Source organism: Aspergillus vadensis (genome assembly GCF_003184925.1).
Source record: "Aspergillus vadensis CBS 113365 unplaced genomic scaffold BO88scaffold_1, whole genome shotgun sequence".
In the NCBI taxonomy this organism is placed as follows: domain Eukaryota; kingdom Fungi; phylum Ascomycota; class Eurotiomycetes; order Eurotiales; family Aspergillaceae; genus Aspergillus; species Aspergillus vadensis.
Window position 1 is genome coordinate 3,367,637 of NW_020292039.1, and position 24,258 is coordinate 3,391,894.

At 51.3% G+C, this 24,258-nt stretch overlaps 7 protein-coding genes across 7 annotated transcripts; 3 read left to right on the forward strand and 4 right to left on the reverse strand.

Annotated features, from left to right (window-relative positions):
• Nucleotides 1–13: 13 nt before the first annotated feature.
• BO88DRAFT_32536 (uncharacterized protein) lies at nt 14–1,646 on the reverse strand. Its single transcript, XM_025702484.1, has one exon. It carries the CDS (start codon nt 1,554–1,556, stop codon nt 183–185), a length of 1,374 nt encoding a protein of 457 aa, XP_025568992.1. The 5' UTR covers nt 1,557–1,646; the 3' UTR covers nt 14–182.
• A 311-nt stretch (nt 1,647–1,957) lies between these two features.
• Nucleotides 1,958–3,153, forward strand: BO88DRAFT_400782 (zinc-dependent alcohol dehydrogenase family protein). Its single transcript, XM_025705679.1, has one exon. It carries the CDS (start codon nt 2,009–2,011, stop codon nt 3,065–3,067), a length of 1,059 nt encoding a protein of 352 aa, XP_025568993.1. The 5' UTR covers nt 1,958–2,008; the 3' UTR covers nt 3,068–3,153.
• Nucleotides 3,074–4,998, reverse strand: BO88DRAFT_328556 (cytochrome P450; the record flags this gene model as incomplete). Its single annotated transcript, XM_025702562.1, has 6 exons — nt 3,074–3,279; nt 3,326–3,711; nt 3,765–3,904; nt 3,955–4,290; nt 4,356–4,549; nt 4,611–4,998. The coding sequence occupies 6 exons, from the start codon at nt 4,996–4,998 to the stop codon at nt 3,074–3,076; spliced, it is 1,650 nt and encodes a 549-aa protein (XP_025568994.1).
• Nucleotides 4,999–5,730: 732 nt separating this feature from the next.
• BO88DRAFT_461361 (flavin-containing monooxygenase) lies at nt 5,731–7,997 on the reverse strand (the record flags this gene model as incomplete). The annotated part of the gene is made up of 6 exons (XM_025711150.1): nt 5,731–6,805; nt 6,867–7,176; nt 7,224–7,259; nt 7,317–7,688; nt 7,739–7,757; nt 7,808–7,997. 6 exons carry the CDS (start codon nt 7,995–7,997, stop codon nt 6,059–6,061), a joined length of 1,674 nt encoding a protein of 557 aa, XP_025568995.1. The 3' UTR covers nt 5,731–6,058.
• A 266-nt stretch (nt 7,998–8,263) lies between these two features.
• On the forward strand, nt 8,264–9,680 carry BO88DRAFT_431601 (zinc-binding alcohol dehydrogenase family protein). The gene is made up of 2 exons (XM_025709310.1): nt 8,264–8,948; nt 9,006–9,680. The coding sequence occupies exons 1-2, from the start codon at nt 8,392–8,394 to the stop codon at nt 9,532–9,534; spliced, it is 1,086 nt and encodes a 361-aa protein (XP_025568996.1). The 5' UTR covers nt 8,264–8,391; the 3' UTR covers nt 9,535–9,680.
• Nucleotides 9,681–9,816: 136 nt separating this feature from the next.
• On the forward strand, nt 9,817–22,309 carry BO88DRAFT_461379 (beta-ketoacyl synthase domain-containing protein). The gene is made up of 7 exons (XM_025711151.1): nt 9,817–13,884; nt 13,944–14,164; nt 14,216–16,466; nt 16,525–17,237; nt 17,291–17,611; nt 17,777–19,162; nt 19,219–22,309. Exons 1-7 carry the CDS (start codon nt 9,848–9,850, stop codon nt 22,101–22,103), a joined length of 11,814 nt encoding a protein of 3,937 aa, XP_025568997.1. The 5' UTR covers nt 9,817–9,847; the 3' UTR covers nt 22,104–22,309.
• A 106-nt stretch (nt 22,310–22,415) lies between these two features.
• Nucleotides 22,416–24,200, reverse strand: BO88DRAFT_440450 (MFS transporter; the record flags this gene model as incomplete). The annotated part of the gene is made up of 4 exons (XM_025709787.1): nt 22,416–23,456; nt 23,526–23,932; nt 23,995–24,077; nt 24,182–24,200. The coding sequence occupies 4 exons, from the start codon at nt 24,198–24,200 to the stop codon at nt 22,475–22,477; spliced, it is 1,491 nt and encodes a 496-aa protein (XP_025568998.1). The 3' UTR covers nt 22,416–22,474.
• Nucleotides 24,201–24,258: the final 58 nt, after the last annotated feature.

Consider the following 24,258-nt stretch of genomic DNA (forward strand, 5'->3'; position numbering starts at 1 on the left):
TCTATCTTTGGTTCTGGAGTAGAAGTTGTAGGGTAAGAAGTAGATGGAAATGAGGGGGTGTTGAGCTTAGGATGTAATTCTGAGCATCGCAGCTCAAGTCGGAAAGAGATGAAAGCTAGTCAAGATATCTCTAGGATAGGGAAATTGACCCTAATCTAATACATGATACTTTTACCACTGTGTCAAGAATGAACCATGCTTGTCAATACTGCCCGCCCCCTTTGCAAAACATGGCAGTCCAGCTCACCTCTAACCCTCTCCAAGAACTCAGCAACCTGCTCGTCACTACGATATGCCTCATTGTAACTCAACCTTACAGCCAACCGCCCCTGAAACGTCTGCACAACCAGGTACATCATTGCCGTCATGGGAATAAGCGCAATCCACGCCTCTTCCACCCGTAATGACCCGTACGACGATTCCCAAAGTGGGGTAATATCTCCGATAAAGCTGGCAAAGAACGGAGGCTCATCATGTAGAAGAGACGGAAGAAACTCATTCAGACAAGTGATGGACTCTCTAATGTATCGATCTTTGTTTTGAGCCAATTTGCAATACTCGCTTTTGAGCGTCGCCGCCGTATCCCAGTAGTCATCGACACGAACCTGGTAGGGCCATAGACTGACACGCGAGGCAAATGCTTCCTCCCCGACAGAGTCTGGAAATGAAGGATCACAGCGATCGCGAAGACTAAAGCCCGTCACGGAAGTGTGGATGTCCTGCGACGGACATTCTCTCATATCCTTGCAGGCCTGAAGCAGCGCGGCATGGACCAGTGCTGTGAACCCGAGACCTGTTTCCCGCCCGCGATGCAGGATCTGCGTGGTTTCGCAGTCGGATAACTGCAGTACCTGAACTCGGCCGGGCTTGGGGGTCAACGGGTTACCCAAGATAGGCATCTTCATCTCCTGGCCGGTGAAATGGACCGGAGAGTGGCTGGCGTCTGTGGGCTGCTGGATTCTTGCAGCATCGACGGCACCCACGGGAAGATTACGCACCTCATCACCGAACGATTTTTTTGGCGGCTCCTGGCCCTCGCTGATGCGGGCTAGCTCGGCCAGAAATTCGTTGAGAAGAAAACAAGTGCTCCTTCCATCCGTGTAAACATGAGGGCACCGGAGTACGAACCGATGTTCTTCGCGGAAGCAATACAGGACAGGTATACCTGATACTGGCACGTTGCTGTAGTCGTTGTAGACGCTGTCGGGACTGTGGAAACGGCCTGGGGAGACGATGAAGCTCCGATTAAGCCATTCCTCAACTTCTTGTCTGTTGACAGGAGACTGGTAGGCATACTGCTGTCCATCGCACTCTGCGGCGATCATGGGGTGAATATGGCGCATCTGTTCCCATGCGCGCCTGGCATGCTGAAGAAAATCACCAGTGAATGTGGACGTTTGAAGGCAAACACTGGTAATCATATCATGTGTGGCAAATCCAGGATGTTGTGGATTGGAGTATACACTGTTGAGAGTGGTCTCCAGCGCGTCCAGTTGCCGAGAATACCGGTTTTGGCCGATCTGTCGCCAGCTTGTGGTGGGATGGGGGATAGTCATGGCTAATTGATAGTAATGGATTGTGAAGGGAGGACTAAGGTAGATAGTAGCACGTAGGTGCAGAGGTTTGTGTGAGAAAGAAGATCTGAAAGGGAGACAAAGTCAGTGTTCGCATTATCTGGGAAAGGTGCCAAGGCACAGCACCTTTAGCTTGCAGACAATGTGGCGCCCACCCTCTATACGCAGCGTACACAGAGTTCTCTCTCCTTGCGTGCAAACTCTCATGCATGACAGCGACATGGCGCGGCAGTCAGTCTGCAGACAGTGTCGTCAATGCAAGGGATATTAAGCACGGACTCGACACGTCGACTTCAGTTCGCGTGCCGTTCCACTCACACCGCCGAAGTATATTTTCCTCAATTGTATACAACATCAAAATATATAAATTCATCTCCTACGGAGTCACCGGCTCAATATTGCGCTACACAAAATATACGACCTTTGAATGCACGATGCCTGTCCCAAGAACGACGTCTCAATGGGTCTACGACCAATCCACCGGCCTAGAGCTGGAAGATGGAGTACCAATTCCAGATCTGAAAGAGGGCGACTGTCTGCTTCAGGTTCACGCCGTATCCCTCAACTACGGAGAAATCGCCCGCATGAAAGGCAAATATCCACAGGAGGGCCCCCAGCGCCGAGTAGCGGGTGGTGACGGAGTGGCCACCGTCATTGCTACCGGGTCAGGAGTCACGGAGTTCCAGGCAGGTGACCGCGTGTGCCCGATCTGGCAACAGACGTACCAAACAGGTCCATTGACTCCGGAAATCGAGAACACGGCGCTCGGGTTGACGATTGATGGGACTTTACGTGAATATGCTGTTTTGGCGGCATCGGGGCTGGTAAAGGCCCCGACCCATTTGACTCATCGAGAGGCGGCAACTTTGACTTGCGCAGCGGTTACTGCGTGGAACGGCCTGTTTGGGTTGTCGGATCGCAGGCTCAAAGCTGGGGACTGGGTGTTGAGCCAGGGTACTGGCGCGGTAAGCCTAGCTGCGGTCCAATTTGCAGTGGCGGCTGGAGCTCACGTCGTGGTCACGACATCGACGACGGAGAAAGCGAAGTTCCTGAAGTCAATCGGGGTGGAGCATGTCTTGAACTACAGGAAGAATCCGAGTTGGGGTGAGTCTGCGAAGGCCCTGACGCCTGGTGGTAGAGGGTTTCACCACATCATCGAGCTTGGGGGTCAACGTTCACTACGGGAAAGCCTCCAGGCTGTTCGGTTCGAAGGTGTTGTGAGTCTCATTGGGCTCATGGAGGAGTTGGAGACCATTCAGAACACCCCGGGCATCACCTTCCCGGAATTGTTCCTCAGATACGCCACTGTTCGAAGTCTACATGTGGGTTCTCGGCAACAGTTCCAGGAGATGGTCGACTTCATGGAGCAGCACGCCATCAGACCCGTTGTCAACGAAGACGAATTCAAGTTCGAAGACTGTATTCAGGCGTATGAGAAAGTATGGGAAGGTGGTCATACTGGCAAAATTGTGGTTAATGTATCTAGTGCTTAGAACAGACTACATCTTGCGCTCATGGAAATACAGAGGTAACGGTGGTAGAGTATAGGTTACCGTGTCCTTTCCCTGAGTAATGAATGCCTTAGCCAGCCTTTCGTCGGCGAATTCCAGATCAAAGTTCAATGCAATATGCGCCAGAATAATACGCAACTCGACCATGGCCAGTCGCTTCCCGACACAAGCACGAGGACCTAGGGTGTACTTAGCTTTGGGTTTGGCATATAGTGGTCTTCGCAAGACACTTACCAGAACCAAATGGGAAGAAGGCGTCCTTGGAAACGGCACCGTCAACCCATCGCTGCGGTAGAAATTCCCCGCCTCGAGGGAAGAAGCGCTCGTCTCGGTGAAGGACGTGCTGGGGGACCACCACGTTGACATTTCCTGGGACCCAGACCTCATCGATCTGGATTCCTTCGGGAGGTGTCACGCGTGGTTGGCCACTAGGAGCTGCTGGTCTCAGGCGCAAGGTTTCCTGTATGATTGCATCCAGGTACGTTATGCTACCCAAGGTGCTCCATTTGGTGGTGCCATTGGTCCCTATCGGGTGATTATATAGCGCTTGCTGGAGCTTTTTGTATTCATTGGGGTAAGCTGTGAGATAGTACAATGCATGGGCGAGGGTACTACTAAGAGTATCACTACGAGACGAATCAGAGCTATGCGCAAATGTCAGTCAGTGAGTAGATCATACCTTCCCGCAATCACTACCAACCGGCCATCCTCGTGCAAGGCTTCGATGGTGGGGGGCTTCCCTGGGTCATTATCTTTCATCGCTGATATGAGCCAGGATAATATGTCCTGTGGAGGTTGCCCATCATTGTTTTGCCAGGCCTAAACCTCGGGTAAGCACGCCATGAACTATACTTGAGCCTGGAACCCACCTTTAATTTCCCTTCAACCAATTTTGAAGTGTGGATAAGGAACGAAGAGTGTTTCTTTGCAGCGCCGGGGAGGGACGCGAGAAGGCCGATAACCCACGGGGTAGGAGTCCAACGTCCCAGGAATTCCATTGACTCATGAAGGTTGGCAATTGCAGGGTGCTCCTGGCCACAGTCAACTTGATGGAAATCGTCGCCAAACCCAACGATGCCCATGGCGTCCGAAGCAAACAGACTAGACCAGTGCGCAGCGTCAACCGACCCATCCTTTCGCATGAGACGCCGGAACTGTTGGACTATAATGGCGGCTTTCTGCACAATAGCAGATTCGTAGGCTAGCTTGGCGGTGTCGTCTCCTGCAACTGATGAGCTGAATGCCAAGGAGGAAAAAATGTCAGTGGCACACCTTTCATATTCAGCGCCTTATCCCAGATTCTACGCCGAAGGTGATGCATTTCGGGATCCCGACCCATATGCAAAGATACTTGGCGTGGATTGTCCGACACATGAGCGTACCAGAGGGACTTGCGGCATCGAGAATTTCTGCTGTAAATGGCCGAAATTGCAGATGGTCGGAGAATCGAGACCTCTCGAGGCCCTAAACTTGGGTGAGCAACATATAGCATGTCAGGGTTGCATAAATAACGACAGGTACCTACCTGTTCGGACAAAATCCCCATATCTCTGATGAAGTCTCTCAAGCTCCACATGTAGCTGAAGCGAACGATATGTTCTTGCAACCAGATACAGTCGACTTAGGCGAGCTTGCAGGGGACCGGGGAAATTGTGGAGGCGGTGGAAGAATAGACGGTAAACGACGAGACTAGTGGTGAATGAAAGTGTAAAGACGGAGTTTAAGATGCCAGCGTGTAACAGAGCAAGAAATATGGATGGGGCGAACTGTTTCAATATCCACACAAGGACCCCCCAACCCCAAAAATAGACCAGCAGAAGTGGCAATAGGTGGAAGTCTGGATCAAACGTCTGGAAGATCAAGTGGGCGCCAACTCCAAGTGCCGCTGCTGTCAGATACGAACTGGAGTCCATATTCCCCAGTTGGCTAACACCGTCTAACCAATAGAACTGTAATTAGTGGTAGGCTTCCTTGGCCTCTGCCTTGGAAAGCCCTGGGTGTTGGCTCTTAGTGTACAGTTATACTTGTATCTTGTCGCCAAGACCACACCTGCGGCAGTAGATGCAAGGGATCAGAAGACTGCACCCCTTACATGACTTTAAATTTAGACATAGGAGAATGGCGCCAGCTGCAATCGTCAGGAAGGGAATATCATGTAATAGGCTCAGGATTCCCGCTAACTTTCTGTCCCTCGGACAAGATCGTCGAATATCTTTGATTTTTTTCCCCACCATGGCAGGAGTGAGACTTGCTCCTATCTTGTAAGGCCCCATAAGCCTAGAGCCTTCATCTCCCGTGGAGGACATTATTTCTAGTGCATAATAACCATAGACGCCTGTCTTTCAGTCGTCCCGCGTGTCTGGTAGTTCTTGTAGATGAGACCCTGGCGGACAAGAGCCGGAAGAAATGGTAAAACTTCGCATCCCGCACACTGTTCAGACAGACGAGTAAATGGGGAGTATCAGACTTCAGGTGCGTGCACGGATGTTTCTTCAAACAGTCGACATTGAATTGACGTCAAGCTTCTCCATTGGTTTTGACCGGCTGATCTTGGGCACCCCTGCACACCGCCAAAGCAATTGATCTCACATTGATCCATGCTTATGGTTCTTCAGTCCCCGCGTTGGAGCACAGGCCCACCAATGCATGTGAAGCTGGTCCTGCAAAGTGGAGAAGTCGCCGAAGCTGAGGATATCGGAGCCATCAAATTTGTCGCCAGTAGTTAGACGTTATCCCTGCAAACGTCACTGTCGCCTACAAAGGCATGATCACGGAGGTGAGTCTACCACCAGTAATTGACAGATGCCTGTACATCAAGAACAGACATAGAGGATATGTCGTGCAAAAGGCAAATCGACAGAGATCTTCAAGACCTCTGAAGATAAATTGCGTGACGAAGAAGCTAAATGGCAATACCTAACTATTCCTCAGAGATTATAAGAGTAGAAGTTCCCCACCTGCTACACCCCGAACTTATTCTAGCATATGCCTTGTGTCCTTGATGTTGACATTACTCAAGAGACCCCGAAAAATCGACTGCCCGTCATCCTCATCCCGAATGTAATAGGCCGAGTCTACATCCTCCCTCGCTTCGGTCTGGCTAATCCCATTGCCCAAGTACGCAAAGCGGTTGCCGCCGGCATACGTAATGTGAAAGTCTTCGTAGCGGGGCTGCGCCAACGCTTCCATATAGTGCAGAGAGCTCCCGGGCCACTGAGCAATCACCTTACCAGACTTGCTTTTGTACCATGAGTGGCAGGAGGAGCCCCATACGCTCCCTTGCATGAACAAGTCCTTGTGAGCAATGAAGTCATCCACCGCATGCGCGGTAGGATCGTAGGTGCGTATTCCTTCCTTTTGCCAGCGATTGAGGAAGTGCAACATGTAGGAACCTTGCAGTTCAATGGTGAAGAGCGCTGAAGTTAGGCCGAAAGGGGAGTTGGGCCCTAGAAAGGTGAAGTAGTTGGGGAAGTTATTCACTGCCACACCTAGGTATGTTCGAGGCTCATGCATCCATTGCTCAGCAAGGAGGGTGCAATTTCGTCCCACAATAGGTAGCCGAGGGCAAAATGACGTGTCGAAACCGGTCGCACATATGAGTACGTCAACTTCATACTCGTGCTCTGCCGTGGTGCAGTGATGCTGATCAACCGCCGTAATGTTGTCCATGACAAGAGACACATTGGGTGCATTTAACGCTCTTAGACACTGCGCTCCTGGCTGACGAGCTTGTACTTTAGCCAAAGGCTACTGACGGACCTGGGAAAGGAATTAGGCTCACAGTTATGCGGCGGCACCCGAGAGGGAAGTTAGGGATCAGCTTCGATGCGACTGCCTCGTCTTTGATGCTCCCTTCCATCTGTTCCCTCGCGAGATAACACATATCTCGCTGTGTCTTCGTTCCCTGGATCAGAGCCGGAAAAAGAGCATGTAAATCCCTCTCCGTCATTTGGCGAAACTCGCGGAGAGCATGTGGACTGTCTCGAAAGGTCTTCCGTTCTTCTTCGCTAAACTCATGGTACTCCATTCCACCACCGGAAGAGAGGATCCACGTCGGACTACGAGCAAACACAGTGACATGAGCGGCCTTCCTATCACACCTGTCAGTACGCTTTTGAAAATAGACGGGGCGCCTTACTCTTGAAGATATGGCAGAATCTGGACACCCGAGGAGCTAGTAATCTCTGTTAGCATATGACACGCGCGAGACGCTCCAGCACTATTGACTAACCCCATCCCAATCAGACCCACTCGCTTCCCAGTCAAATCAACTCTCTCATCCCACAAGGCCGTATGTATGACGGTCCCGTTGAACGACCCCAGACCGGAGATCTCGGGCCAGCGTGGCGAGTTCAAGATGCCAGACCCATTGATCAAGAAGTCACATCGCCTTATCAAGACTCCCCCAGTGTATTGCACTTGAACCACCCATTCTGCACTTTGCTCATCCCAGTGCGCCCCGACAACTGAATGATGACAGTGGATGTATCTCCGAAGATCATGGTGGTCCACAAAACTTTTGAAGTATTGTTGAATCTCGTCTGCTGCCGCATAGGTGGCAGAGAAGTCAGGCTTCGGCTCGAACGAGTATGTGTAATTGTGACTGTAAACATCAATCAGCATCAACAGATCTGACCGGAGCGTTCTTCATACGCTGGAATATCACAGGCACCTTCAATCAGGTCAGCAATGGCCTCGACTGTGTGTTTAACAGACTCATACAGCCTGGATAGCGATTCTCAAACCATGTTCCGCCCACCTCAAGGTTCTTTTCGTAGACATCCAGCGTGAAATCCACCAAACAAGTCTTCAGCTTGTAGGCCAAGTAGATTCCAGATGGGCCTGCTCCGATACAGACCACGCGCAAATGCCGATTTGCATGGATTGGTCGGGTGTTGCCACTGAAGTGCATTTTTGGTAGGAAATAGCGGACCTGCTCCCAACAAACTGCACAGAAATTAAATAGGCAATCGTGACGTTGATGGGTCTTTACCTACCTTGTTTTTGTCAGTGGCCATGGCAAGTTCGCAGCGCAGATGGGTCAATCAGCTGATAGTATGAGACCTATGCATGCATCTGCAACAGGCTGGCCGTACATGTGATAGCTCAGTTCTTCAGGACATGGAGGCCGTGCAGAAGGCTTTAATAGCCGAACTGTTTTCAAGGGTCCAGGCATTCGATCAATGTGGCATAAATGGAGCTAACAGCCAGGACAGGTCCAAAGCCACTCCAACTCAGATCAAGTAGCATATTTGCTACCGAAGATACCAAGGTCCCACCTCAAGAAAAGGGAAGGTTTCTTAGCCATGGCGCCCCAACAACAATGCTGTTTGGTCCAATCCGGCAATGGAGAGGGCCAGATCGAGCTCCAAACTTCGCGGCCTATACCCAAGATTGAACATCCGCATGAGGTACTGGTCCGCATTACTGCTGTCGCTCTGAACCCCTCCGACTACAAGTTCCCGAGATATCTCCCTTGTGTCGGAGCAGTGTTGGGGTGCGACTTTTGCGGTACTATCGCGGAGACCCGTGCGCAAGCCACGGGTCTAAAACAAGGCGATCGGGTTTGTGGGGCCGTCCAAGGCTGCAATCGAGCCCGACAAGACAATGGTGCATTTGCTGAATACGTAGTGGCGGACTCCAGATTGCTCTTGCGTGTACCACAACACTGGAGTGATCTGCAAGCGGCGGCGCTTGGTGGCGTCGGCTGGTACACCGCTGGCCTCGTCATGTATGACGCTCTGGGGCTGATCGGTCGTCCATCTCGCCCGCTCCCTGCTAGGGAAGATGGATCGCGAGTGCCGGTGTTGGTGTACGGTGGAACAACTGCTACGGGCACAATGCTTTGTCAGCTACTGTCGTTGTACGTATGCGAGGATCAATCAGAGTACTGAGCGGACAGCTAATTGAATGCATGAAGATCCGGCTACGCGACTATTGCTACTGCGTCGCCCTCATCCTCTGCCGTGGTGCAGTCCCTTGGTGCGCGGTCTACCGTCCCTTATGCTGATCCGAACTGTGCGGAGAGAGTTCGCGCGGCAACTAGAGGAGAGCTGCGTCACGCAGTCGATTGCATCGCTAGCTTCGAGTCTATGACCGTCTGTGCCGCTTCATTGTGCCGTGCTGGGGGCCGCCTGGCATGTCTCGAAGCATATCAGCCTGCGTGGGTCAGAAAAAGATCTGTGAAAGTCTCATTTGTGATGGGGCCCGAGGCACTTGGATTGGGAGTGGATGCCGAAGGTGAATATTATCGGCACCCCGATTTAGATAAACTTCAGATTACTCTGGAGTTGAAGCGGGAAATGCAAAGCATGATAGATGCGGGTCGAATCACAAGCCACCCCCCGCTGGAGTTGCAAGGCGGATGGGACGGCGTTCGCAATGGACTCCGAATGCTCCAACGGCACGAAGTCCACGGACAGAAGTTAGTCGTACGACTGAAGGATTAGAGAACTTTCGGAGCGCGGACGTATCGAAAGCGTGATACTAGTGATTCTGTGCATACATCTCTCAATGGTCGGCTGCAAGCCTGTCTCAGTCATTGTTCTGCTCAGTAATAACTCCCATGCTGAAGTAAAAAGTGTGCCCAGACCGGGATACTAGATTCAATAGAGAAATATCGTGAATGGAACGCATTCGAACTTTGTACTGCACTAGAAGGTAGAGACATATAAAAGAACCTTTACCTCCTATGCTACTCCGGGCATAAGAACATATGCAAGCAATAGATACCAGCGATTTACGAAACTCACGGATAAAACAATGGGTTTCACGCTTAAAAGGCTCGAGCCAGTCGCCATAATCGGCAGCGCCTGTCGATTCCCAGGAGGAGTGGCATCGCCAAGCCAGCTGTGGGAGCTCTTAGAGAATCCCATAGACTTGGTTCGCGAGCTTCCCGACGATCGTTTCTCTGCGGATACCTTTTATCACCCCAAAGCCCAGTCTCGGGGTCATACCAACGTGAAACACGCGTATACGTTGACGCAGGATGTTCGCAAGTTTGACGCGTCCTTCTTCAACATCAGCCCGGCAGAGGCCAAGGCGATGGATCCCCAGCAACGCATGCTTCTGGAAGTGACCTATGAGGGCTTGGAAAGAGCCGGTGTTACCATTGAGTCCTTGAAGGGGTCTGATACGGGAGTATTTGTGGGGATGATGTGGAATGATTACCTTACGATGCAGGCCCAAGATAATTTCAACAGCCCAACGTATATCGGCACGGGAACAGCCAGGAGTATTGTGGCTAATCGCCTATCCTACTTTTTTGACTGGCATGGACCTTCATTTACGCTGGACACCGCTTGCTCCTCGAGCCTTGTCGCAGTGCATCAAGCAGTTCGAGCCATCCGTGAAGGAGACTGCGAGGTGGCAGTTGTGGCCGGTGTGAATCTCATCTTAGGCCCCGAAAATTTCGTTCAGGAGAGCCAGTTGAAAATGCTGTCGTCTGATGGGCGTTGCAAGATGTGGGATCGAGACGCTGACGGCTATGGCCGGGGAGAAGGTGTCGCTGTGCTGGTCCTCAAAAGGCTCGAGGCTGCGACAATGCATAGAGATCCTATTGAGTGCATAATCAGAAATATCGAGATCAACCATGACGGCAGCAAGGCGGGCCTGACCAAACCAAACAGCGCAGCGCAAGCGGATCTGATCAGGAAAACATATCACAAGGCAGGGCTCGATATACATAATCCTCAGGATAGATGTCAATTCTTCGAGGCACATGGCACAGGCACAGCCGCTGGTGACCCCGCAGAAGCAGAAGCTATATACCAAGCATTTAGCCTAAAGAAACAGACTTGGTCCGACAATCATATGTATGTGGGCTCGATTAAGACGGTTATAGGTCATACTGAGGGCACTGCCGGAATCGCTGGCATCATGAAAGCCTCTCTTTCTATTCAAAATGGTCGTATCCCTCCCAACCTCCACCTGCACAATATAAATCCCGCCATTTCGCCTATGTCTGGGGCCCTCGAGGTCCCGACCCGTCTGATTGACTGGCCACAACAGTCTCGGAGAGCTAGTGTCAACTCCTTTGGTTTCGGCGGTGCCAATGCTCATGTAATTTTGGAAGGTGTCGAAGTTTGGAGGGACCCAGTGGTGAAGAAAGAAGCAGCTCAGACCTTTACGCCATTGGTCTTCTCCGCCCAATCTAAAGCCTCACTCATTGCAACACTGAGAGTGTTTTCAGAATATCTTGATCGAGAACCGAATGTAAATCTCGTTGACCTTGCCTGGACGTTGCGAAACCGTCGATCAAAGTTCCGCTGCCGAGTGGCGTACACAGCGACCAACGTCAGCTCGCTGCAGGAACAGATCAATGAGACCATCGCAAAATCCCACCATCATCCTGGAGCACTCATGGAAATTTCGAGTACTCAAAGGAGAGTGTTGGGTGTATTCACCGGCCAGGGCGCTCAGTACGCCCGCATGGGGGCAGCTTTGCTGGAAAAGTCGGGGTATTGTGCTGAGATCGTCGGAGAGTTGGAGCGGGAAATGGCCTCTTTACCACCGGATGATCGCCCATCGTGGTCAATCCGCGAGGAGTTACTTAAAGATGGCGCAAATACTAGCATTAATGACCCTGAAATCTCTCAGACCCTCTGTGCAGTAGTGCAGATCGTGCTCGTTCGTCTTCTTGCTCGGCTTGGAATTAAGTTCTCCGCCGTCGTCGGCCACTCGTCCGGAGAGATAAGTGCTGCTTTTGCCGTTGGATGCCTTTCCATGCGAGACTCTCTGCTATTAGCTTACTTCCGAGGACGGTACGCCAAACATGCGTGCGGTCTTTCTGGCGGTCAAGGGGCGATGCTGGCTGTTGGAACATCCCAACAGGACGCTGCAGAGCTGTGCGATCTGGAGGAATTCCGTGGGAGAGTCGTCGTTGCAGCTTCAAACTCACCATCAAGTGTGACGTTGGCCGGTGATGAAGAGCAGATTGAGCAAATCCGAATCATTTTCGAAGACGAGGGCAAATTCTGCCGGAGACTAAAGGTGGACGTGGCATATCATTCCCACCACATGCTTCCTTGCTCCAAGATATATAGAGAGGCCATTGAACGCCATGGAATAGCGGGCAATGGGAGTAGAATGGGCCCCCGGTGGTACTCAAGTGTGTTACCAACGTCAGGCATCCCGCACCTAAGTTCAGACTACTGGATACAGAACATGCTACAGCCAGTACTATTCCACCAGGCAGTTTCTCGGGCGGTGTCTGAGATGGGGTGCGACATGGTTATTGAGATTGGGCCCCACCCTGCACTAAAGAGTCCAACTATGAAAACCATTCAGCTCATAAAATCTCCACGGGATTTCCAGGACGTCGTGCATTTCGGAACGCTTGAACGAGAGAAATGCGCAACAGATGCCATATCTGAGACCCTTGCCTCTCTGTGGGTACACAACACACAGTGCAATATCGACTTGGATTGGTATGAGAAGCAAATGACTGAGGACCATGAATTTGCTGTTGTTGTGGATCTTCCTTCCTATCAGTGGAACCACGAGCATTCTCTTCCGGACGAAAAGAGTCGCTATTTGCGCGCACTTTATCACCGAACGGGCAAATATCATCCGCTTCTCGGTCGCCTGTGTCCAACAAGCTCTGAAACCCACCTCCTTTGGCGTAACATCGTTCGGCTGTCTCAAATCCCATGGCTGAAAGGCCATCAGCTCCAAGGCCAGGTGATATTTCCGGCTACGGGATATCTGGTGACTGCCATCGAAGCTGTTGCATGTATACTGGGCGAAAACGAGCAAGCGCGGCTGATCGAACTTCATGATGTCCAGTTCCAGCAGGCAATGGTATTCTCTGAAACGGATGAGGGGGTGGAGGTGCTTTTCCAGCTCGACAAGCTTTCCAGAGAAAGCGGCTCAATCGTCAGCGCTCGATTCATTTATTCCGCCGCTATAGGGGCACAGGGCAACATGAAGGTCACCGCCAGTGGCTTGGCGACGGTAGAGGTGGGCCGGGCAGAGAGTGAGATACTTCCTCCGCGCCAAACCTCCTCCACTAGTATGTCCATGGTGGATATAGATGTGTTCTATCGCTATCTGCAGAACCTCGGATATGATTATTCGGACCAATTTCGCTCACTCGATGACCTCGAACGGTGTTCTGGGTTTGCAGCAGGAAAGGTCTACCCTCCAGACAGCGAAGAAGCTATGGAAGCACCATATCGAGTTCATCCCGCTGTACTAGACGCGGGAATTCAGGTTCTACTATTAGCCTACAGCTACCCGTGGGATGGCAGACTGCGCTCGATTCATGTTCCCACCACCGTTGACATTGTGCGGATTAATCCTGCGGCGTGCGATGCGATAACACAACCTGAGGTACCCTTTTCTATTGACTCTCGACTCGCAGCACCTGATCATGGACGAGTTGCTCATATCACGGGCGACGTAGAGATTTACCGGGGCAGCAGTAAATATGCGGCAATTCAGCTAGGGGGAGTAACCGCTAAACCTCTGACGGCGGCCACTGCAGCTGATGATCGGCAGTTGTTCTTCTCAGAGACCTGGTGGCCGCAAGAGCCGGATGCAACAGGCGTCGATACTGATGAACCTAGTGAGAGGGTAGACGACATGGCGCGATGTCTGGAACGAGCGTCGCTTTTCTACCTACGCCGATTACGTGACGAAATTACCTACCGACCTTTGGAGGCTCCCAGCAGTCTTGCCACATCGTATCTGAACTATGCAGACTACATAGTCTCCCTGGTGGACGCTGGACTTCATCCGTGGGTTACAATTGAGGATAAAATTGACAGACTCGAAGACATCCTTGCGGCTACTGCACCGTAAGTTTATATTTACTGTACATATGTGTTGAATGCCTCGTGCCGCTAACGCGCGACAGATACTCCGAGTACCCCGAAGTAAAGCTGGTGCACGCCGTCGGAGATAATATCGACAGGGTATTGCGAGGGAAAATCCACAGCCTCGAAATCTTAGCAGCAGATGATCTGCTCGATAAGTACTACGAGCACGGAGAGCCGATGCGAACAACGAATCAATGGCTCAGCCGCGTCGTTGAACAGGTCAGTCGCAAGTATCCGCATATGAATGTCTTAGAAGTTGGTGCGTATCAATTTACCCCTCAGAAACATAGATGTTAACGGTCACAAACAGGAGCTGGTACCGGAAGCGCAACAAAAGCCGTTCTGGGCCGGATTGAAGAACGATTTGCATCATATACCTTCACGGATGTATCCTCAGGCTACTTTGGTGGAGCCGAAGGCCTCTTCAGCACCTGCCACAAGAAGGCGAGCATGAAGGTGCTTGATATTTCACGAGATATTGAAGCACAAGGGTTCGCTCCCCATTCCTATGACCTCGTAATTGCTTGCCACGTTTTGCATGTAACTCCATGCCTGGAAGACACCCTACGGAACATACGTTCTCTGATCAAGCCAGGCGGGTATCTGATCTTGTCCGAGTTGACTTCGAACGACATAAGTCGGGTGGCCTTCATATTCGGTGCGTTGTCTAGCTGGTGGGCAGGACGTGGTGAGGGTCGCGTACTGGGACCTAATGTGTCTGCTGTTCAATGGGATAGTTTACTTCGAAAATCTGGATTCTCAGGAGTGGATTCAATAGCTGGGGAGAGACACAACAGTGCCTATGCATGCACTGTGATGGTGGCGCAGGCGATTGACGAGCAAGCGGGATTCCTGCGTCATCCACTCTGGGCGCCCAGCCGACCTATATCCGGACTCCCTATACCACAGTTGATTCTACTTGGAGGTGCATCGTTGACAACAGCGAGCCTCGTCGGCAATCTGTGCCAGATAGTATCGCCATTAAGCCAGAGCGTACTAACCTTCCAGACTCTACAGGACGTACAGTACGATGCCCTCCATCCCGAGGCCGTAATCCTGTGCATGATCGAGCTTGATGCTCCGCTTTTTTCGAACTTCAAGGACGGGTGTTTTCAGAGCCTAAAGAATATGTTGTTAGAGCCGAGGAGGCTCCTCTGGGTGGCAGAGGGTAGTGGAAAAGCCGACAAGTATAGCGCCATGACTTTAGCGTTTATTCGGTCTGCCTGTTGGGAAATACCTGACATGCGCTTCCAATTCCTTCGATGGGACCACGCTCTCCTGGCAAATCCAAGCAACATCGCCGAGTATTTACTGAAGTTCGCTTGCTTGACATCTCGAACTCGGAAAGCAAAAAATAAGTTACTCTGGTCCTGCGAGACCGAAGTGAGAATCAATGTGCGGCTCCAAGCGCATATCCCTCGACTGGAGCCGGCAAAGACGGCAAATGAGCGGTATAATTCTTCGGTGCGGAAAATTACTCGCCATGTCTCCTCCAGCCCAGTCCAGCGGGTCGGTCTGCATCTTCAGCATGGCAGGCATGTCTTCGCAGTTTGCGGCGATCAGTCCTTGATTCAACGAGATAGTGAGCAGGTGGAACTGGTCGTCGAGCTCAGCACTATGTGGCCGCTCAGATATGCCGACGGCCAACTCTTCCTGGTCCTAGGCTGTTTAACAGAGAAAGCCACCACATATCTGGCGCTGACGCCCTCTGTTGCATCTCACCTAGTCATTCCTCAACATCAGCTGGTCGAGTACAAAATCCCAGAAGGACACACTAAAGTCAGCGCACTGGGATATATTGTTGCTCATCTACTCGCTGCGGCAATTTTGGATGGCATCGAATGTGGCAAAACACTGCTGGTTCACAACTCGCCTAGACCTTTGGGAGAGATTCTCCAGAGAATTGCGGCTGAGCGGAAGGTTACTTTGACTCTTACCACCTCCGAGGCTGAAAAGGATATACCAGAGTCTTGGATACACATACCACCCTACTCACGCCCACTGCAAGTCAAAACAACACTGCCTCCAAACGTAGACAGAATTGTGGACTTGACAGTGGACAGTCATATGGCGCAGAGGGGTATCCTGAGGTGCATTTACCATCAATGCACCGTTTGGGATCTCGGCACCCTATTAGGTGACGATACTAGCTATTGTAAAAAGACCAAGGCGTACACAAATCCCGATGTTCTGAGGCTCGCTACACATCAGGCATCCTCCTCTGACTTTCCATTCGACATATCTCTGAGTAGCTCCACTGTTGTCACCCCTAAACAGCTTGTGGATAAGTTACAGCCTCTCGCGCCCTTTACGTTACTTCACTGGATCGCGGACAATATGATCCCTGTGGGCGTCACCACTGCAGGTTCGCAAGTCATGTTTCGAGCAGACAGGACCTATTGGTTGGCCGGTATATCAGGAAGCCTTTCCGTGTCACTATGTGAGTGGATGATCAGCCGTGGGGCACGGTACATCGTGATCAGTAGTCGTCAACCGCGAATGAATCCGTTGTGGTTGGATCGGACGAAACGGCTGGGAGCGACTGTCCTTCCATTCGCTAAGTACGTATTGCACGATCCGATGACACCATAAGGTAGCAATAATACTGATAGCTTACAGTGACATCACAGATTATGATGGAGTCCAGGAGTTATACCAAACCATATGTAAGGAGCTCCCTCCGGTGGCTGGGGTCGCCCATGGCGCCATGGTCCTCCGGGACAGACCATTGCGGGACATGACCCACGATGACCTCTATACTGTTCTGGCACCAAAGGTTACAGGAAGTCAAAATTTGGATAATCTGTTTTGGGATAAACCATTGGAGTTTTTCATACTTCTATCTTCTGTGGTCAGCGTCGTTGGAAATGCAAGCCAGGCCAATTACGCTGCTGCAAACGGCTTTTTGGACGCATTGGCTAGCTATCGCAGACGAAGGGGTCTATGTGCATCAACAATCAACCTTGGAGTTATTGCCGGCTCTGATGTGGTATCTGGACGCTCTGGGGCCTCTTTATTGACCGCGCTTCTCAGTCGGCGTTTTATGGGCCTCTCTGAGTCAGACTTCCATGAGGCTTTTGCAGAGGCCATTGCCCTTGGGAAGGCGAATAGTTCTTCGGGGTCTTCCGTCATCACCGGAATTTCACTTGTCAATGAAGGAGACAAGAACAATACATTCGTGCCTGTGTGGACTAAAGAGCCAAAGTTCAGTACACTCATCATTACCGGAGGCTCTTCTCATGCAGGGACCGCCAAGAGGCGAGATGGGAACTCCATCGAGTCTCAATTGCGTAAGGCAAAGACGGACGAGGATGTTCGTGCGGTTATAATGGGTAGGCATCCCTTTCACGCAATGAGAAAAAAAATTGATATTGACGTACACAAGGTACTATATGCAGCAGACTTCGGCAGATTCTTCAGGTTTCATCGGACATGGATATTACGTCTTCAACTCGCACTGATCAACTAGGAATGGACTCTCTAGTTGCGGTTGATCTGAAATCATGGTTGTCGAAGACGTACCGGGTTGACATTCCGACGCTTAAGATTATGGCTGGAATGGAGATTGGGGAGCTTGTGCGATTGACAATGGATAGCATCGATCATAGAAGTGAGGAAACATTGGAAGGAGATACCATGTCTTCTGATGTCGAGGATCTAGTAGAAGAAACACCCCCGGGGTCGGCGCTACTAGGCAACTCAGATGGTCGAACAAGCATGACTCCTGACCTATTTCCAGAGACTATGTGTACTACGGAGGGGGTGCCAAATGCGTCTTCAAGCGAGCAGTTCATCCAGTCTCGCATGAATACCAACGGATCAGCATTGGCAAGCATCACTCATGTATCGACTGCTCATGCACAACGGGAAGAAGGCCTAACGGGAGTCTGCTCCATCTCTACTGATGATCAATATGAAGTAGTACGGCCTGGGGGCCTCTCTTCATCACAGTCAATGTTCTGGTTTATAGATTCATTGATGGAGGAAAAGACCACACTCAATCACACCCTCCTATACCGCATTCAAGGTCCACTTGATGTGGCAAATCTGGAGCGGGCACTTAACGTTGTCGCTATGCGCCACGAAGTTCTGCACTCGCGGATACGATATGACGAAAAAACGCAACAGATGATTCAGGAGGTACTTCAAAAACAACCTGTGTTTTTGGAGAAAAGACAGATTCAGGATACGTGTGAAGTGAACACCATATACAACGAGCTTCACAGATATGTATACGATCCCGAATCGGGTCACGCGTTCCGCATGATATATATTTCTTCCTGCTCGGAGGACAGCTTCTTACTGATCGGTTATCATCATCTCATTGTAGACGGCTCAAGTCATGCCATCATCATGCGCGACCTTCAGGAAGCATATCGAGGACGACCACTTACAACGAAGCCTGTACAATTCCTGGATTATGTGCAGGAGGAGCAGGAGAAGCGTGCTTCCCGTGTATGGAGTGAAGATATCATATACTGGAAAGGCGTACTCGATCCCAGGCCTGAGCCTCTTCCCGTTTTTCGCAGTCGAGTCTCCACACGTCCGCTCTTAAAGCAATACGATATGCACCGAGTTGAGTACACTTTGCCCGGCGATTTTCACAGCGAAATTAGCCGCCTGGCAGTAGCAAATCGAGCCACGCCCTTTCATGTCTACCTTGCCGCCTTTGAAGTGCTTCTCTTTCGCTTTCTTGGTGTGCATGACCTTTGCATCGGGACAGGGGATGCGAATCGTTGGGATGCTGGGAAAAATGACTGCGTTGGTCCATATATTAACCTTGTACCTCTTCGTTTTCAAGTCGATAAGGACATGACATTCGCCTCTGTTTTAAAAGCAACACGGAACACGACCTATGACTGCCTCCAACATGCCCAGGTGCCATTTCAAGTGTTACTTAATGAACTACGAATTTCACGGTCAGCAGCTCACAGTCCCGTGTTCCAGGCGTTCTTGGATTACCGACTTGCTCCCGAGACCGACGGCTTGTTTGGAGACCGCCACATCGACCTGGAGAGATGGGATATTGCACAGCTGGGCTACGACTTCATGATTGATGTCGTCCCCCATCCGGCTCGTGGAATGTCCATTGCGATCCATGTGCAGAAGTCACTCTATGGGGAGGTAGAGGCCAGAATGCTCGCGAAGGGTTATGAGGATATCATCAAAGAAATCGTTGCGGCGCCTGACCGCTCAATAGAACGCCAATGGAAGTTCCGAGCAGATGACATAAATGAAGCTTGCGAGCTTGGACGGGGTAAGTGTAATACAGAGCGTTAAATTCATGACGTCGTCGCTAACTCAACGCCGAAGGACCCTCTGCTGCTTCAAGCTGGCCAACAACCATCCCTCATCGCATTGACACCATTGCCAAGTACCATGGCTCTCGAACGGCTGTAAAGGAAGCCAGCGGTGCGATGATCACCTATAGTGAGCTGCTTTCCCGAGTAGACAGTATCGCATTGGCCATGGTAAACAGTGGCCTGATGCGAGGAGCGCCGGTTGCGGTGTACCAGGAACCATCAATCGAGTCCATCGCTTCCACACTGGCCATTCTCAAAGTTGGTGGAGTATACCTACCGCTAGATCTATCGGTTCCACCGGGGCGATTAGCCACAATGGTGCAGTCCGTTAATCCCAGGATCGTATTGGTACACGATGCAACCTCAGGCCGCGAGAGAGATCTTTTCCTAGCACAGAGTGTCCCCACGATGAATGTGTCCGACGTGCGTCAACATGGTAAAACGTGTGGTAGTCGCGCTTTTAGCAATGGCCCTGCGGTTATCCTCCACACCAGTGGAACCACAGGAGTGCCCAAAGGAGTGCTTCTCACCCACGCCAACCTGCGGAATCACATGGAATTCTCCATGCCACTTGCAGATATCAGGCCAGAGCATGTCTTTCTCCACCAGAGTGCTTGCTCATTTGATCTGTCCCTGGCACAAATCCTCGGGCCTCTGTGCTATGGGGCTACTGTGTGCGTTGCACAGCGTGAGGTGCGGTATGACCCTGAAGAAATGACGCATTTGATTCATCGTGAGAGAATTACGCATACTTTGGCTACACCTAGCGAATATAGAAGCTGGCTCAAATGCGCGGGACTTAAGAACCTTCAAGCTAGCGCCTGGGTTACGGCTCTAGCCGCGGGTGAGCCAGTGACCCAAGATTTGCTAGAGAACTTCCGACTGCTCGCAAAGGACAACCTACGGCTCTACAATTTGTACGGCCCGTGCGAGACCACTATTTGGTCTACCGCTACTGAGCTAGATTACTCCACACCCGGCCAATATGCACAGGGAGTCCCAGTTGGATGGCCTGGTTATAATGAGTGGATATACATTGTAGATGAGTTGCTTCAACTCCAGCCTGTCGGACTTCCCGGTGAGGTCATCATTAGCGGCGCCGGTGTTGCGGAGGGATATGTCAATTTGGGTGATGAGAACAAGCTCAAGTTTGTGGAGGACACTTTCCACTTTCCAAAGGTGGAGAACCAAATGATGTACCGAACCGGTGACCGAGGAAGACTGCTAGAAAATGGCCAGCTCGTGCTCGAGGGTCGCGTGGCGGGCGATACGATGGTGAAGCTTCATGGCGTACGGATCGACCTCCATGATGTTGAGCAGAGCGTATTGCGTGTCAGTGGGGGAGCTTTGGTGGACGTCGCGGCTTCGATAAGACAAGGCTCTGGGCCTGGATCTGCATACCTGGTAGCTCATGTTGTCTTCTGCAAAAGTGACACGATGCCACAAGGACCCTATCAATTTCTACGACAGCTTAGGCATCGCCTTAATCTACCATCTACGATGTGCCCCACGATGATTCCTATTGAGCAATTGCCACGAACGGTGTCAGGGAAGCTTGACCGGGCTGCTGTGCAGAACCTTCCTGTGCAATCCTCGAGTCGCTCTAAGAATGATGTCGGGGATCTGTCGAAGTTACAAGCAAGAATGAAACAACTTTGGCTGTCTGTTATACCCGCCGAGCTTGTCAGAGCTGAGGACATCGATCAACAGACGGACTTTTTTCACGTCGGAGGAAATTCAATGTTGCTCATTGACCTGCATCGATCGGTCACAAATGAGTTTCATTCTTCTATCTCTCTTCTACAACTCTTCCAGCATAGCACTCTGGAGGGAATGTCGTCGCTTATGTCACCCAACGGAATTGAATCATCGAATTCCGACACCGTTGCACGAGGACCTGATACCATCAGTTGGAACATGGAAACTGCTCCGTTGGTTCGTGATGTGCCCTGGAGGGAGATGACTGTAAACCCGCCAAGTCCGTTGCCACGTACCATTGTTCTCACTGGTGCGACAGGATTGCTCGGTCAGCGCTTATTAGAAGTTCTTGAGCGGCACCCGCAGGTTGGCACAATTATCTGCGTTGCTGTCCGCGGACTCAAGGCACGACAGGAGCAGCTAAGGAAGTCCCGAAAGGTGAAATATATCGAAGGAGACTTAGCCCTGCCTTTACTAGGGCTCGATGAACCCACAGCGTGCCGCGTTTTTCAAGGTGCGGATGCCGTCATCCACAATGGCGCAGACACCTCTCAGGCCAAATCATACACTACTCTACGGCCAGTCAACCTTCAGTCAACCAAAGAACTGGCAAGCCTTTGTGCCAGGCGTCGGATTCCTCTTCATTACGTCTCCACGGCGAGTGTATTGCTTCTGGGTGGCCAAGACGGGCAAGCCAAGCATATAACTCACTTCAGCCCGCCCACTTCCGGTGCATTCGGATACGTTTCGTCAAAGTGGGCTAGTGAATGTTATCTGCACAAAGTCAATCAGGAACTTAATCTACCAGCCTTCATCTACCGGCCCACCCAACTGGTCTCCAGCAATGAGAGTAACCGGGGGCAAACCAGCTTCGGACAGATGCTGCTTGACTATGTGCAGCGCTTGCAGAAAGTCCCCGATATACCTAGCATTCTGGAAACATTAAGTTTTGTTTCCACTGACCGGGTGGCTAGGGCAGTTGCGAGATCTGTCCTAGGCAACAATCGGGGTAAGAGTCTTGTTGTCCCTCTGGAAAGTGATGATAAGCCGATGAAAATTCTATCAAATAAGGAGAAAAACCTACCGACCATTGCATTATCGGAGTGGATTCAGCAAGCAGAAAATATTGGAATGTCGTCTGAAGTTGTTCCGATATTTCGACAAATAGAGGAGCATATGGATCTGCTGGGGGCGTGAAGGGAGATTGCCTGCATTGCGTGGAGGTTTAACATAGGGTTTCGGGAGGAAACAGTCCTCGGGATGAGACCATGTCTGCAAACCACTATATACATGCCGCCCCCCCCCCCTTTATTCAGTAGATCGTGTTTAGCTACAAATAGTTGTCAACGTATAAAAATATATGACTGCGAGATTATAGCAGCTTTAAGATCTATCACATCAGTAACCATATACTTTTCATCCAACCATGACATATGAGAGTAAAAGAGAGAGGAGATCTAACATAAAAGTCCAGTCAAACAATGACAAACAAAACCAAACGCAATCTAGCAACCCATACCCAAACCAATCAACCCAAATAAACCAGCAGACATAAATGAAACCAAAGCTCAACCAGAAGCATACCTCGACATCCCCCTCAACTTCGCTCCCCAAAACCAAAACACCCAAGGCGCTGGCACCCCAATCCCAATACTCAGAAACCCAAGCAAGCTATTGCCCCACCCATACTGCAACTTGTTATACATATACGGCGCAAACAACGGAAAACTAAACCCCGCCAGACTCCTCAACACAACCGCAGCGGCCAACCCACTCGCCGCAAACCTCGTATAACTATCAATCACATACGTCTGCATACACTGCAGACAGACAATGCTCCCAATACTGAACAACACGATACCAATGTTAGGCATAATCCAATGGATATGTGCTTGCACACTCCACCCATACCAGAACAACCCGACGGGGATGAACAACGAGCCCACGAACATAGCAGGGATCCGGAACTCGGGGAGGCCCGTGTTATTGCGTTTGGCCTTGAGCTGTTTGTAGATGCGATCGCTAGCGCGCGCGTTCACCTGTGCGCCGAGCACGAATCCAATGCCTAGGGAAATGTAGTTCAGACCGCCAATGCCGACGCTCTCGCCGTAGACGTTCTCCCAGACTTGGGGGAAGGTGGACAGGAGTAGGTAGAATAGCCCGAAGAGGTACGCCATGTACAGCGCGATGACCTGCACGATGGGCTGTGTGGTAAGGAGGATGAATGGGCGGACGAGAGCGCGTTGCAGCGTCGACATCAAACTTGTGTTCTGGGTGTCTGCCTCAGTGTGGTATGCTTCGTCACCGGTCTTCTGGCGTAGGGTTCGGGCGCGTCGCTTTAGCAGTGTCGGCGCGTATGTCTCGGGCAGGAAGGCAAGCCCGATTAGTTGTATCACGGCGCCCGCGATACTAGTGGCCCAGAAGACCCACCGCCAGGTGGTTGTTTCGGTAATGAAGCCGCCCGCGATGGGGCCCACGACGGGGCCGAGGAGGGGGGCGAGGCTGTAGATACCGACGGCTTTGCCACGTTGGTCGGCGTTCCAGCAATCGCTTTCACAATGTTAGTTGTTGATTGGAAGAAGGGATGGGTAACGAACGAAGGGAAGTGGAAGGGCATACCTGAGAACACCACCGCCAATAGCCAACGGCGCACTGCCCGCAATGCCGCTCATGAATCGGAACGCGATCAACTGCCCAGATGTCTGCGCGAACCCGCATCCCAGGTTCCAGGCCACGTAGCATAGGTTGCTGCATTGTAGGACGTAGGCGCGACCGAAGAGCTCGGATAGCGGGCCGAAGCATAGCGGGCCGACAGCGTAGGCGAGAACAAAGACGGAGAGACTTAATTCGGATTCCACCTCTGAGGTGATGTTGAGTTCTTTCGCGATTTTGGTCAAGGCGGGAGAAATCATGGAGGAAGAGACCGGGGAGATGAAGGTAAAAAGCGAGACGGTAATTGTCACAGCCCATTTCTTGCTCATGCTCCAGTTTTTGGGGTTTTCGCGGTCGTCCATGGCCCATGTTACCTATAGTAGTATGTCGCTGTTAGTATGTTGACAATATTGGTAGGGAGTGGGGGCAGACTGACTAGGTGGGCATCTTGGTCTGGGAAGAGTCGTCTTGTGTCGTTGACGGATACTTGGGATGGAGCGGCCTCCGACGGGACTGATTCTGTGGATGGTTGAGTGATGGTTAGTTAGGGTCTTGGCTGGTGTTGATGTTCCATAGGGCTGGCGTGGAGATGGATGGGTCCGCAACACGGAAGGGAGACATACCTCCTTCTTTGGCTGCCATCTTGCAGCGATTGATTTCAGAGCACAAAACAAACGGTTGAAGAGTGTCTGATCCTAGT

Excerpts from the sequence above, each read along its gene's own strand:
- BO88DRAFT_400782 (XM_025705679.1), top strand. The coding sequence starts at position 2,009 with ATGCCTGTCCCAAGAACGACGTCTCAATGGGTCTACGACCAATCCACC.
- BO88DRAFT_32536 (XM_025702484.1), bottom strand. The coding sequence starts at position 1,556 with ATGACTATCCCCCATCCCACCACAAGCTGGCGACAGATCGGCCAAAAC.
- BO88DRAFT_431601 (XM_025709310.1), top strand. The coding sequence starts at position 8,392 with ATGGCGCCCCAACAACAATGCTGTTTGGTCCAATCCGGCAATGGAGAG. Across the intron at positions 8,949-9,005 it reads CTTTGTCAGCTACTGTCGTT|ATCCGGCTACGCGACTATTG; the intron begins GTACGTATGCGA and ends GAATGCATGAAG.
- BO88DRAFT_461379 (XM_025711151.1), top strand. The coding sequence starts at position 9,848 with ATGGGTTTCACGCTTAAAAGGCTCGAGCCAGTCGCCATAATCGGCAGC. Across the intron at positions 13,885-13,943 it reads ATCCTTGCGGCTACTGCACC|ATACTCCGAGTACCCCGAAG; the intron begins GTAAGTTTATAT and ends AACGCGCGACAG. Across the intron at positions 17,612-17,776 it reads GCTACTAGGCAACTCAGATG|AAGGCCTAACGGGAGTCTGC; the intron begins GTCGAACAAGCA and ends CACAACGGGAAG.